The 14900-nt window shown below is 49.3% G+C and overlaps 1 protein-coding gene across 1 annotated transcript in view; it reads left to right on the top strand.

The window, feature by feature from the left end:
- LOC142313214 (transient receptor potential cation channel subfamily V member 6-like) overlaps positions 1-1620 on the top strand; it is a 61768-nt gene extending 60148 nt beyond the window's left edge. Inside the window, exons 15-16 of the mRNA XM_075352196.1 lie at positions 179-285; positions 1289-1620. Of these exons, the coding sequence (XP_075208311.1) occupies positions 179-285; positions 1289-1511 (330 nt within the window). The 3' untranslated portion in view covers positions 1512-1620. The remainder of the gene's footprint in view (positions 1-178; positions 286-1288) is intronic.
- The last annotated feature ends 13280 nt before the right edge of the window (positions 1621-14900 follow it).

Genomic DNA, 14900 nt, shown 5'->3' with positions numbered 1-14900 from the left:
AGCCACAAACACAAAATGTTGAAAACATACCGTATATTAGACACGTAAGGCTTTCATGTGATGTAACATTCGTTACCATAGAAACAAAAAAAAGACCACAAAGCCAAAGACTTATCAGCATCCCCTCGTATATAGTCCTATCCAAAATCATTAGCTAATTGTTTTTTATTCTTTGCAGCTTGCAGCAACTACAGTTATGTTGGAAAGTAAGATTCCCCTACGATTCTGGCCCCGACTCGGCATTTGTGGATCGGAATATGGACTTGGAAACAAGTGGTATTTTTGGTGAGTCTATTGCAAGCTTAGTGAGACTCATGTGTAACAGGATTGCTCTTACTTCCATGCTACTCAGTCCCTCGCCGGCCACAGTAGCGATTCGCTGCAGTTGGTGATTGGCTGCAGAGGTTTCATGTTGTCTTGGTGGACCACCACTATTTAGGCAAGAAGTCAAGACCAGGTAGGAGTACTTTGCACGTTGCACGTTGCGACATCGCTACTGTGATATCGTCGGGGTCAAATCAAAGTGACGCACATCCGGCGCCGGTAATGACGTCGCAACGTGTAAAGCCTAGATGCGCCGATAAACGATCATCGCAAAAGTGTCGTAAATCGGTGATCTGTGTAGCGTCGGACATTTTCATAATGTCGCACCAATAGGAGATACAATGTTCCTCCTCGTTCCTGCGGCAGCACACATCGCTGTGTGTGAAGCTGCAGGAGCGAGGAACATCTCCTTACCTGCCTCCACTGGTTATTCGGAAGAAAGGAGGTGGGCGGGATGTTTACGTCCCGCTCATCTCCGCCCCTCCGCTTCTATTGGCCGCCTGCCGTGTGACGTCGCTGTGACGCCGCACGACCCGCCCCCTTAGGAAGGAGGCGGGTCGCCGGCCAGAGCGACGTCGCAGGGCAGGCAAGTGCATGCGACGCTGCCATAGCGATAATGTTCACTACTGCAGCTATCACAAGATATCGCATGTGCGACGGGGGAGGGGACTATCCCGCTCGGCATCACTACAATCGGCTAACGATGTCGCAGCGTGCAAAGTACCCCGTAGTGTCCAAAAGGAGTGAGCACATAACTTAAAAGGCATATATACGAGACTGCTTTTCTTTTAAAGCCCATTTTCAGCATTAAGAAAACAGCCACTTTCCTTTCTCCAGATGACCCCTTTTAACTGTTACATGTTCCAATTCTTAAGAACCAATCAGCTTTCAGCAATTCCAACTTTCTTCTTAAGTTACAGTTTCTCATTTGGGTGGGTGAACTTTTTTTTTTTTTAAATTTCAGCATCAAGAAGGAAAACCAAGAAGAGTCAGGCGTCATGTCTACGTCCGTATCACAGGATGCACAGAACGTGCGGAATAACTCCACATCTTCATCCAACCGGGATAGTATAGAAAATGGAAACAATGCGGCAAAGAGGAATTCCAGCCGAGGTTGGCAGATCATCCGCAGGGCAACCATAGATCAGTTACAGGGCAGTTCACGCCAGGAGGTCTATTTAATTTAGTAGTTGACTATAGCGTTCCCAAATTGGAGCGGTTTGTGAAATAAGACACAACGTTCTGTCTCATCGGTACCATTGGTCAGTATGGCTAGATGACACAGCCGATACCGAATGTGGCGTATACAAAACTATTGACATTAAAAATAATTTCTTTTGTATAAAGATCCTTCAAAATTGGGCCCCTATTTATTGTATATATTGTAGGAACGGCAAACAGATCTCACAGCTATGGCGGCGATTGACTAATTGTGTTTACAGGTCTAATTTGATTGATTGCTGCAAGACTCCAACCAAAAACAAAATTCTCAACATTGAAACCAATTTAAGTTTGCTGAGAGGTGGTCACCATGGACCACCCACTCAAGCAGCACTACTCAAAGACAGACAAACAGGAGGACAAAGAGTCTATGTGCAAAACAATGACAAATTTTTATTATGAAAAAAAACACAATAGACAAATGTTAAAAAAACAGGTAAAATATCACCCCAATGAATCATCTGGGGGGATATAACATTGTTACCCAATAATGACCGGGCACTTCTCAGAAGGATAATCACAACGTTCCAAATACCCAGGATAAGCCAAGTCCTAAAGATGAAAAGTGTAAGGGTATCACAATAGTTACAAATAGATCTGAGAATTCCAGCCATATATCAAAAACACTATTCCAAATGAGGGAATGGGGTCAAACACTACAAACACCACCCAAGATGGATGTTTAAATTAAAATATGAACGTCATATGTAAACTACAAAGGTCCATTGCAGGAGCACAATAACCACATATAGGTCATATTGTAAGTAACCAATAAAGCTCCCACCCAAGGACAAGGTATTACCTGGGAATAAGGTGCAGAGAGTAAAACAGGGTTAGATCTTCAGTTTGGAGACACCCCCCCAGAGAGGAACCTGGACTTCATTGACGCGCATTTCGCACAGTAAAACTGCTTTTCAAGATGGAGAGGAACCTGGTCTTCATTGGCGCGCGCTTCACACAGTAAAACTGCTTTTCAAGATTGAGAGGAACCTGGACTTCATTGACGCGCATTTCGCACAGTAAAACTGCTTTTTCAAAATGGAGAGGCACCTCTCCATCTTGAAAAAGCAGTTTTACTGTGCGAAACGCGCGTCGATGAAGTCCAGGTTCCTCTTGGGGGGGGGGCTCCAAACTGAAGGTCTAACCCTGTTGTACTCTCTGCACCTTATTCCCAGGTAATACCTTGTCCTTGGGTGGGAGCTTTGTTACTTACAATATGACCTATATGTGGTTATTGTGCTCCTGCAATGGACCTTTGTATTTTACATATGACATTCATATTTTAATTTAATCATCCATCCTGGGTGGTTTTTATAGTGCCTCACCCCATTCCCTCATTTGGAATAGTATTTTTGATATATGGCTGGAAGTCTCAGATCTATCTGTAACTATTTATTGTGATACCCTTACAATTATCATCTTTAGGACTTGGCTTATCCTGGGTATTTGGAACGTTGTGATTATCCTTCTGAGAAGTGCCCTGTCATTATTGGGTAACAATGTTATATCCCCAAGATGATTCATTGTGGTGATGTTTTACCTGTTTTTTAACATTTGTCTATTGTGGGTTTTTTCATAATAAAAATGACTTTTTTGCACATAGACTCTTTGTCCTTCTGTTTGCCTATAAGACTCTGCAACTGCTTAGGAAATGTTTGGGGGAAGTTTTGGATGAGAAATAGAGTGTAAACTGAGCGGAATCTACAGAATCCTCCTCAAAAACACAAAACTTCTAAAAAAAAAAAAAAAACCCCTTGAATGTTCTACTCAGAAAACTCTGCAAAAAAATGTATGTCCCTGAGTTGCGGCAACATTTTGCAAATTACACCCGAATTCTGGTTTAATCACTTTGAACATATTTGAAAAGTATTTCAAAAGGTAGCTTTTTGGAGTGGCTCTGGCTGAAAATCCTTTACAAAAATCGCTCCAAAAACTCTTGGTAGACTCTTATTTATTTCTATGGGAAAGTCAACTTGATGTCCATATGAGGAGTTTTTGGAGCATTTTTTGCTTTTTCCTTGAAGTGGTTTAGAAATATGTCTGATGGAAACCAAAACAAGTGTATGTCATGTCACCTCTTTACAGTGGCTCCTGATGGAATCTCCAGCAAGCTAGTCACTGTCCAATCAGAAAGCCGCAATAAGCACTTCAGGAAAACAAAAAGAACAAACTTTTCCTAAACTCTTTAATACTAATTAAGGAAACAAAACTCGTGAGAACATTCAGTACACAAAGGTGAAGTTGTCGGACACACTCTGGAAATTGCTGTTATGTGATTTTATGTACCGTACTTGCTATTTAGCCTGTGGTTTAAGGTGTATTCCTCTGTGGCGGAAGTGTTCAGAGATGTTAGGGTTAACATCTAGCCAGAGGAGTGATTGAGCATTTTCAGGAACTTAGTTGGTGTTCGTAGTGATGGGCAGTCCGACACTTTTTGGTACATTGCATCATTTGGCTTCACTCACCAAAAAGAGCCTAAACATTCCTTTATGTAATGTATGGTAAAAATCAATTTCTGGCCTCATGCAACTGTGGCACCCCTGAGGCTTCAGTCGCCACAGGGTACTGCACCTCACTTAAGGTGCGGTACTCATCCTGGATTCAGAGGAGGTCGGTACCAGTTCCACAACACACCAACTCATACACACAACCAGGTTGGCCTCCCTACTGGGGATCGGCTAGGGTCGGGTCCTAAGGCAGTCACCAAACATGGGGGCTGCTACCCACTAGTGACAGGGAACCGCAGCCACCAGGGGGAGATAGGAGCAACACAACAGTTAGACGTTCTCCAGCAGGAGAGGAAGAGAGCAGATTGGCTTTACCAGTGGCTCTGGTGGGACGCAGGAGTCAATACAGTCGCTGAGGGGAGAGCTTCAATGCTACCTTGGGACCGGCGCAGAGCAGGGTGCAGAATCACCAAAATCTGCAGGACAGGGGGATTGTATGTGCCTCTGGCCACCACAGTTCCCGAAGCACAGTGCTACATAGGGTCCGGAATCATGATCTAAGTCAGGCCCCACCACGGACCCGCAGCACCTGCATACGGGACGGGAGCAAACACTTCAAGAACCAGGGTCCCCAAGAAGATTCAGGCCACAGGCACGAGTAACAAGTTTAACCCCTTGCCCCGTGGGTGCTACACAACCAGTCAATAACCAGCATTTCCAGGGCCGGGTAAGTGGGATTTCTTTGTCAGCACTCGAACATATTAATTTTAATTCCAGCAATAGCCACAGACTGCAGGCGGCTCATTGGGGTGTCAGCTCCCATCGTTCCATGAAGGGAGACGATTCTTTGTCTTAGATTGTTCACAAAAGACATATCACTAGTTGTTAGCCGTAATCAAGGAAAGTTGGAGTTAATGTAGAGCAAAGGAGACTAAGCAATGCAGCTGTATTGGAGTATGTCATAGACCAGACTTGCAGAAGTTACTATGTCGCGGGCGGAGGAGGGGACGCCGCGCTCTCCCACTGCTGCTCGGGTCCGGCTGCCGCGGCCTGCTGCTGCTCGGTGGCTCGAGCGGTGGGCCGGATCCCGGGGACTCTAGCGGCGCTCCTCGCCAGTGAGTGAAAGGGGGTTGTTGGGTGTGGGGATGGTTTATTGTCAGTGATGCCACCCACGGTTGTGGTGATTTGTAGCACCACCGCTACTCAATATGGGGATCCCGGGAGTGGTGATGCGGAGCAGCCAGGTGTTGTGTTGCCCCTCCGTGGGTAGGGATTGGTGATCCCAGGGCCCAGTGATGGTGTGGAAGGTGCAGGGCCTGGTGGGCGCAGGGACGCGGGGGCAGCGCTGTGCCTTGCGGCACTGTGGTACTCACTCAGCCTGAGACGTTGACACAGTTTTACGGTAAACCACACGGCTGGAAAGATGGTTCCCACGGACGGCTGCACTTGCTCTCCCAGTAGGTAACGGTGATGTCCCTTTGATCTGCACCTAGCGTTTCTGTGTTGGTAGCGATGGGTTCCCACCGGTAACCCGCTCCCCGGCTTGGATATGGGCCGGAGGAGCCCTACTTTGCCCGCAGACGCTGGCCCTGAGGAACTGGTGCCTTGGCGGTGTTCCTCCTTAATGGTTGGACTTTTGTCTTCAGTCGGGACTTGGTTGTTGGGGGATCGACGTCCCCTTCACTGACGGATTCGGCAAATTATGGCGACTCCTAGCCTTGCTGGGGTCCGAGAGGCCCCTGCCCTGGTGCTGACTGTCCTTCGTATACTGCTCCAGACCGCCGGGCCACTACCCGTCCGCGGTCCTTCCAGCAACCTCCGAGCAGTCCCCCTCCAGACGATCACCGCTGTTGCTGACCTTGCTGACACCGTCCTGCACTTAGCTGGACTAACTTCAGGTCTTTCTACGCTCACTTTTACTCCTTTTCTTCTTTGCTCCACTACCACTTCACTTTCACTTAGCTGTTTACTCCTTCACTCCCCTAACTGTTCTGCTTGTTTACTCCTTTCTGTCCCTAGCTGGACTGCTGGTTCTCCCGCCTCCAGAGCTGTGAACTCCTCGGTGGGCGGAGCCAACCGCCTGGCCCACCCCCTGGTGTGAACATCAGCCCCTGGAGGAAGGCAACAAGGATTTGAGTAGCTTTGGCGTTCCTAACTGGGATGTAGGGTGTGGTGGTGTGATGACCTGTGACCCCTGGCTTGCCCAGGGCGTCACAACTACACTTCACCACTGACTGACACAGATAGAAGGGCCCCAGTGCAAGAACGAAATATGGGTCCTTTGCAGCCCAAGAACACATTACACTCGACAATTCCACCTGCTTTGGATGCAGAAATGGGCCAAACACCCCCCCCCCCCCCAAAAAAAAACCTCTTGAGCCACACCAGTGATAGTCCGCCTCTGTGCTTCACGATCACCAACAGTGGTGATCATTCTCTACAGAGCAGGCAACTTGGGGCTTCTGCCAGAAAGACTTGAGAGTGAGTCTAGTGTTTGGCAGACCTGGGAGGTTTTCGTGAAGAAATATGGGATCAGACAGACTGGGACACGTCAAAGAGTAGCAGCTGGAAGAGCAGCCCTTATACAGACCAGTGAAAGTAGTTGGGTAGATAGGTCAATGTATTTCACTGTGACCAATGAGGTCCTGTGCTAGGAAGATGGAGGCCCTCAGCCTGACCAATTATACCAGTGCAACGTTCTACATGAAATGTGTCGTCATCCGGAACCTTAACGCATGTGCCCCTAACATGTTTGCCAGATGAAGACTTCAAGTCTTTTACCTACTACCTGTTATTTACTAGTTTGTGAAACAATATACAAGAGTTTATTCTGTTATATGTTCATGAAGATGAAGGGTCGAAAGATGCAGCAGCATGCAGTCACAGCAGCAACAATTCTAACAAACACACCGACTGACCACGGGTCTGCACAGTGCAATGACCAGAGAAGACATTGGGGTAACGGCGGAAGGCAAGTTTTTTGTTTGTATTTTTGCCAGTACTTGTGAGGCTTTGTATGGGCATCATAGTGTGTGTGTGTGTGTGTGTGTGTGTGTAAGTCTGTATGATGGGGAAGAGAGGCCGAGGGGACGGGGGTGTTTAAGGGGATGCACAGCCATCAGACTACGTGGAGGTCTACATACTGTGGAGAGGTTACATTCAGAATACAGTGGGTCACAGATCAGGAACCTGACCAGACAATGTTGGGGGAACTAGGTTTTATGATCAAATTCGAATGGAATAAGTAATGAAAAGTAATTCTTAAAGATATAAATGTGACGCCCTGGCCTATCAGGTCGTCACAGGGTATTGTGCAATCTGCCCTCCTGTGTAATATCCACCTCCTCCTTGGTTACGGGTCCCTAACCAATGGTGTTGCCAAAACCAGCTAATCAAAATCCTAGGAAAACTCTGAACCACACCCACCAGACACACCAGTGGACGGCCTGAGTGGAATAGGGTCACCCACTTGGGGGGTTGGTAAGGGGAGGTCAGGAGTGTCAGGAGAAGGAGAGTAGTGTTGGAAGGGAAGGAGAGAGGTGGTCAGGAGCCGGGCTCTTTGGTAGTACTAGGTAGCAGACGGTCTGGGCCTGGTAGGAGGTGGACCCCCGGCCGCAGGGGATCGTGACAAGGGGCACGGTATTGTCGTGGAGGACAGCCAGCGGCCTTGTACCATCACCGGGCTGGGACCAGGGCTCAACAGGGTACGTGGACCCTAGGTCAGGTAGTAGCTTTAGGCAACCTCACACCCGACGAGAACGGAGCCTTCAAGATCCGCTCTCCACCCACGCTCCAAAATCGGGGTACTAGGGCAACGAGGGGGATAGGACTTGCCACTAAAACGGTCCAGGAAATTCTAGGCGTGAACACCGAGAGAAAGCTCCCTCATTTAGCCACACTGGGGAGCGAGACCAGATTAGTTTCAAGCTATAGGGACCAACTAGAAGAGAACAAGGTGCCAAGGGAAAGGTCACAGATCATCAGGCAACACCAACAGAAACTGGACCCAGATGTGCTCCCCTCAGCGGCACGTCTCGCCTCCATCACAGAGTCCCGGGGCATTACCCATGGAGGGGTTAAACACCTCGCTGCCCACTACATCGCCACCGGGTACTCCCAGCTGCAGCGGTGATACTCCACCTTACCACACACTATGGGTAGCGTCACGAACTCTAAAGACACCATCCCCTGTAAATACCCCCCCTTTATTCGAGTGGCCACAGGACCACCCGGGTCCGGACACCCCTCGAGCCACCGCGGGTCCGGATCTGAGCAGCCTGGCTGCTGATGTGGGGGCAGCACAAAACACACCCAGCCAAGCAAGACCGGGACCACCATGCTGCCCCAGTGACACTTACCAGTGTATCAAGAAATCTTAGGATCAATTTACCCAAGAGGCGCTCAGCTTAGTAGAAGGGCGCAATTAGTACTCTATGTGCGCTGTGAGGATCACTGAGTGTACGGACGGATCTAATGATGGATCAGCACAATGGCTTACAAAACTTTATAATGCTAATGTGGCGCACCTGAGTACATCAGGATGCCACAGGGTACAGCATCCTTACCCAAGGTGCAGGGCCTACCCCCCATGGTTCCAGGTTCCTAAGAAACTGGTGTCACTACCATCAGCACTACAAATCCCAATTAACACCTCACATCATGACCTGTCAGACACTCAGACACACCAGTGGGTTGGCCTAGCTGGAAAAGGGCCACCCACCTAGGGGTCAGGCAGACTGGTGGGAGGGAGCAAGTACAGGAGAGTAGTGAGAGCTCTCAAAGAGAGATGAGCTGGGGAGAGGGGGTTTCTGGGGAGCTAGACCAAGGTTGGGTCGCAGACTGTGGTCTGGGACCAGAGGAGTCGGGGACCGGTGGCAGTGACATTGGAAGAGGGTGCGACGGACACAGTCTAGGAGGACTGTCGGCACCAGCAAGCCCAAAAGAAACTGACCGGTACCAAGCACGACGGGGTACAGAACCCTAGGTCAGGAGCCAATTCAACGTCCTGGCAATTAACTTGCAGAGGAAGGAGAAGTTCATGGATCTTCCCACAGAGCTCAGAGATTGGGGGCATCAGCACAACCCGGGGGACAGTGTTTTTCCAGCCGAAAAGCAGCCCACTGAAGTCCCAAGTGCCAGCCCTTAAGAGCACAGTTACACTTCACATAGTGAGCAGGGCCCCAACAGCTTCAAGCCACGGGGCCACAAACCGACAACTAAAATTGTGCACGGAGGTAGGCTCCGGACTACCAAGTGACACCGGTGGGAGCGGATACCTGGACAGGCTTCCCGCAGTGACTGTAGTACACAGAGAATTTGGTTTACTTGCAGCGTGCGTCTCCCCTTTATAATCCTCATCTAGCACCACGACTACCCACAGTGAGTACCCTGATCCCCTGCACCCTACGCTCCCAAATAACCACCACCAACACCCCTGAGCCCGGGGCCACTCCTACCTGTGGAAGGACTAACAGGCTGCTTAACTTGATCTGCCCCGGTACTCCTTACAGCAGCGGCGGTACTCCCATTATCGCAACCCACAAGTGGCATCACGAACGTATCCCCTGTAAATACCCCTTTTCACAGATCAAAGTGACCGCCAACCCGCGTCCGGGCCCCTCGAGCCACCACGATCCCGGGTCCGAGCAGCCTGACCAAAACCGGGGCGGTAAACTAACGTCCCCTCCCCTGTACCCCACACACAGTAACAGGCTGCCTGGGTGCCAAGCTTTAACAGCAACTGTATCGTTACATGTCAGCAAGTTCAGTCCTGTCTAAATGGCTGCAGCTTGGCCCCGAAAGCTAATGGAAGAGTGCACACTTCCAACCAAAAATATCTGTGTGGGGCCAGAGATCAGGACTTCTGGTTCCATTCGTCCGGTACAGGAATATTTGACTGAAGGGATGATATGAGTAGATTCTAAGGAATATCTGTATCTTCGGTAGGCTCAACATGGAGTAACTGTATCTTGGGTGGCCAACAACCATGCTGAAACACTCACCATAGGATCGGGTTCAGTAAAGGGGTTGATTGCCAAAAACACCCGAGGAGGTGTTCTGGATTTCAGTTTTGAGTATGGTAGCAAATGCATGAGTTCTCGATATGGCTCCAACACCTCATAGGCAGCAGACAGGGTCCATCAGATCTAGTAGCCTTGATAAATGGGCCATGAGCAGTTCACCACACATCTGCACTCTGCCGGCCTTGTCCACACACTGTCCTGTACCTGACCACACAGCCTTTCAACCTGTGCAGAAACCCCTCTAGTGGACAGGAGGTGACACTACAGGTATCCCCATCACAATCTCCGAGGGGGCCCACATACTGAGTGGGAAGCTGCATGGTTCCCTCATACTGCTTGTAGGGATCATCATATTGTGTGTGGGCTCACAAACTACCTGTGGGGGGAGGGTGTGACATTATATTGTATGTGCGGGCCCCCTTACTCTGCCTGTTGGTGCTGTGAGGTATATCCTATTGAATATGTCGGCTCTTGTACTGTAACAGAGAACAATAGAGAAGGGGTTTTATGCCGCGCTGTTCATCAGGAAGGAGGACAAAGAGATGGTCAATGTTCCTTTATTGTAGCTTGTTGTCTACGCGTTTCAGGAGCTCTGCTCCCTTCATCAGGACATACAGTACAAAAAAAACATATCTGCCTGATGAACAGCGCGGCATAAAACCCCTTCTCTATTGTTCTCTGTTATCAACCACGGGGGCTGCAGCAGACTTCATCTCTACAAAACAAGCTTTTATAGTAGTTGTGACTGTCACAACTACTGAAGGTGAGTGCATTCCCTTTAATTTTTTCCCGGATATATACCGGGTAAGACCCTATTGCGCTTTTTCTTTCCACAGTTTATTTGGCTCTTGTACTGTGTCAGGGTCTATGGGGCGCATCATATTGTCTGAAAGGTCTGTGGGTAACATTACACTGTGTGTAGGTGTGCTGCCCCCGCATTAGCCACTGGGCTGCTTGGATCTGGATCTGCGGTGGCTCGAGGGATCTCCGGACCCAGGGGTCGGAGGGGGGGGGGGGGGGGAACGGGTCGCACGGCCACTCGGAATAAAGGGGGATTATTTATAGGAGATTATAATGACCGTTCACGATGCCACCCGTGGTGCGTGGTAAGATGGAGTACCACCGGTGCAATGGGGAGTACCTGGTAGCTATGGTGCAGGCAGCCAGATGTTTAACCCCTCCACGAGTAGGGGGAATGCCCTGGGACTCGATGAGGGTGATGGGGAGGTGTCGTTGGGACGGTAAGGGGTCGTTGGTGTACTCGCTCAGTCCAATAACTCTGACACTGACAACTGTGGTAAAGCAAAGTTCTGGACACCGCTGATGCTTGGAGGGAGCACGCCTGGATCCCGTGCCCGTTGGTGTTGCTGGTTAGTCTGTGGCCTTTAACTTGGCACCTAGTTTCTCTTGTTGGTCCCTTGAGTATAAAACTGGTCGGGTCCCGCTCACCAGTGTGGCTAACTGGGTGAGCTTGCTCTCAGGGTTCACGCTTGGGATTTTCTGGACCATGGAAAGTCCTATCCCCCTCGTTGTGCTAGTACCCCAATTTTGGAGGGGGTGGAGAACGGATCTTGAAGGTTCCGTCCTAGTCGAGTAAATTGTCAGGACGTCTGAAGCTCATTCTAACCTAGGGTCTATGTACCCCGTCGTGCCCTGGCCCCTGCTTCACACAAGGCCGCCGGCTGTCCTCCTCGACAGTCTGTGCCCCTTGTCACGATCCCCTGCGACCGGGGTCCAGCTCCTACCAGGCCCAGACCAACGTCTGCCAACTAGTAGTCTCAAGGAGCCCAGCTCCTCTCCTCCTCTCTTCCACTTCACCGCTCCGTGACCTCTCCTCTTGAGAGTCACTGCTCAACTGACAGTCTCCTGACACTCACTTAACCAACCCCCCAAGTGGGCGTCCCTATTCCACTCAGACCATCCACTGGTGTGTCTGGTGGGTGTGGTGTAGAGTGTTCCTAGGATTTTGATTAGCTGTTCTTGGCAACACCAATGGTTAGGGACCCTTAAAAGGGGTTATCCGGCTTCTTTGACTTTTTTTTTTTATTTCCCTATTGGGCTACATTGGGGCAGGTAAGTAGATAGTGAGCACTTACCTGCCCTGCTGTCAGCCCCTCTCCCCCGGCTCAGAGTGGTCATGTGACCGCTCCTGCCGCGATTTTGCTGCTTCCGGTCTTTTCATGTCAACATGGGCAGGGCCATGTTGACATGCAAATGTGGAACAACATGTCGCCTCCCTGCTGGGCTGTACAGTACGAGGAGTCCCCACCCCCTTCCCTGCACCCTCCCACACATACCCCCGCACCCCTTACTCTCCAGTAACCTCCCCCTGCACTGCTGTGGGGTTTGTGCCCTGGGGGAGGGGCCTGGCGGCAGCTGCCGTGGTGTCAGCGCCAGCACCAGGCCCCCTGCCCAGGATCGCACATTCAAATGTACCGGCATCACAGATCACAGATGCCGGTACATTTGAAAGTGCTGATGAAAAGCAGCGCAGCGCTGCTTCTCATCACTGTCCCTCCGGCTGTCTGTGCTCTCTTCAGCACAGCGGTGACGTCACTACTGTGCTGATATGTCCAGAGCACAGACAGCGCGCGAACGTGCAGGAGCGGCGGGGACCGAGGACAGGCGAGTATGTATTCCACATGTGTTCCCTATGGGGGGGGTGCGCAGAGCCATATGTGTGCGGTGCAGAGCCATATGTGTGCGTGTGTGGTGCAGAGCCATATGTGTACGTGTGCGGTGCAGAGCCATATGTGTGCGTGTGCAGAGCCATATGTGTGCGTGTGCAGAGCCATATGTGTGCGTGTGCAGAGCCATATGTGTGCGTGTGCAGAGCCATATGTGTGCGTGTGCAGAGCCATATGTGTGCGGTGCAGAGCCATATGTGTGTGTGTGTGTGCGGTGCAGAGCCCGATGTGGGGCTGTTATTTGTAATGCTGTAGTGATACCAGGTCAGGTGCTGGGGAAGAATACTGACAGGGAATGTGTGTGCAGGGGGCGGGCAGAGGGTGAGGCTGGACACTGAGGCCGGGCGGTGCCATCTCTGACTGGGAGGTTTAGCACAGGAAGTGGTCAGTTTGCTGGATCTGAATGTAAACAAAGAGCTGCAGAGAATAAAGGGATAATTCAAGAGGAACAAAAGTTAGAAAACAAAAAAATAACAATGTAGGGGTGATTTATATGACAATACAGCACAGATAAACTCAACAATTTTTGTTAAGCTAATGTCGGACAACTCCTTTAACCAAGGATGAGGTGGATATTGCACAGAAGAGCAGATTGCACAATACCCTGTGACGACCGGATAGGCCAGGCCAGGGCGTCACATAGGGGTCTGTGGTCCTTTATACTGCTAGAGAGTTCTGTGAGAACCATCATATTGTGTTTGGAGGCCACCTATTGCCAGTGAGATTTCCAACTATGTGGGAAGCCCTAATACTGCCAGTGGGAGATGTCATGCTGTGTAAAAAGGGAGCCATTATGCTGTGTATAGGGTTGTGAGGGTCGTCATTCTGTGTGGGGGACACATGTTATGGGAGGATTTATACTGTGTGAATCAGGGTTTACTCACTCATTCTGTAGCCAACAACAGACCATTCCAAACAAAAGCTTTAGAAGGGAAACTTTACAAAACGTTTCCTGAAACCCCCAATTTATTTTTTACCCCGAAATACATGTATTTTTATATATTAAAAAATAAAAGAAACAAATTTGGTCATGACAGTGTCATGGGGGTAATGTTCCCCATTTCTATACTAAGGTTCTCCATCCTGGTATATATAGCCCCATCCTAGTATATATGGCCCCAACACACACACACACACACACACACACACACACACACTTTCCATTCGTTCGCTCCCCCTGTGCACGGTGTCCTCTACTGTTACCGGTAACTGACTTCTCCATCATGTGCATCCACTTAGACTGCAATGTCAACTACCGGCATATTTGCTACTCCCTATACCCAAGATTATGGGTGTGGAGAGTAGTGAATATTCACCTTCTTTAAGAGCTGCAGTAAGCCGGCTGCATGATGATCACGTGTGCAGCTATTAAAGAAAATACATATTCACTGCTCCCTACACCCACCTCTTAGCGACAGTTTCAGTGCAGGGATGTGGGTGGGATTATGAGCGTGGGAAGCAGTGACTATTCATATCCTTAATAGACAGTGACATTGCAGGGCAGAGACCAGAAACGTCTCTCTTCTGCAATGTACTTCATCTGGATGCGCGCTCTCAAATACCCAACCAGCTGAAGCAGGCTCCCCCAGCTCATGGGCCCCATAGCAGTTACACGGCCTACTGCAATTGGCGGTACGCCAATGGTTTGGAGGTTGTTCTCGTGGTTTTTTTGGGATCTGGGGCTCAAATCTCAGAAATTTCTCTCCTAAATATTATAGTATGATGCATGCTTCTCTTTGGAAACCAACAAAATTAGTGAAAATTTAAATTTTAAAATACATTTTGCAAATTTTCCGTAATGCATATCTGATATAAAGACTGAAAACATGATTGCTTCATAGGTTAAAATCGGTCCAGATACTGATCACCTCTTGCAGTGTATCCTATGCAAAGTAGTCCTTACGTATCGATATACAACTTTATAAAAGCGGTCAATGTCCATCACGTTACCGCTTCCTCAGGGTTCTGGCAGTCGTAGTTAAAAACGATATAATACTGTAACTTCTGGGATGACCCATTTCTTAAAACTTGACTTTGTGACCAGAGTTTCTCATGTCCTTTAGACTTATAAAGCTACAATACTTGTAGAAAGCTAGGAATTTTTGGGGGTCAACACCAGACTAACTCACTGAGTTAATTTTTTTAAATTTTTCCTTATGGAGGAACAATTGCACAGTCTCCAGCATTGCAGGCTTTTA

The sequence above is a fragment of the Anomaloglossus baeobatrachus genome, chromosome 5 (genome assembly GCF_048569485.1).
Source record: "Anomaloglossus baeobatrachus isolate aAnoBae1 chromosome 5, aAnoBae1.hap1, whole genome shotgun sequence".
In the NCBI taxonomy this organism is placed as follows: Eukaryota; Metazoa; Chordata; class Amphibia; order Anura; family Aromobatidae; genus Anomaloglossus; species Anomaloglossus baeobatrachus.
The sequence above is the reverse complement of the archived record's forward strand: the minus strand, read 5'-3'. Positions and strand labels throughout refer to the sequence as shown.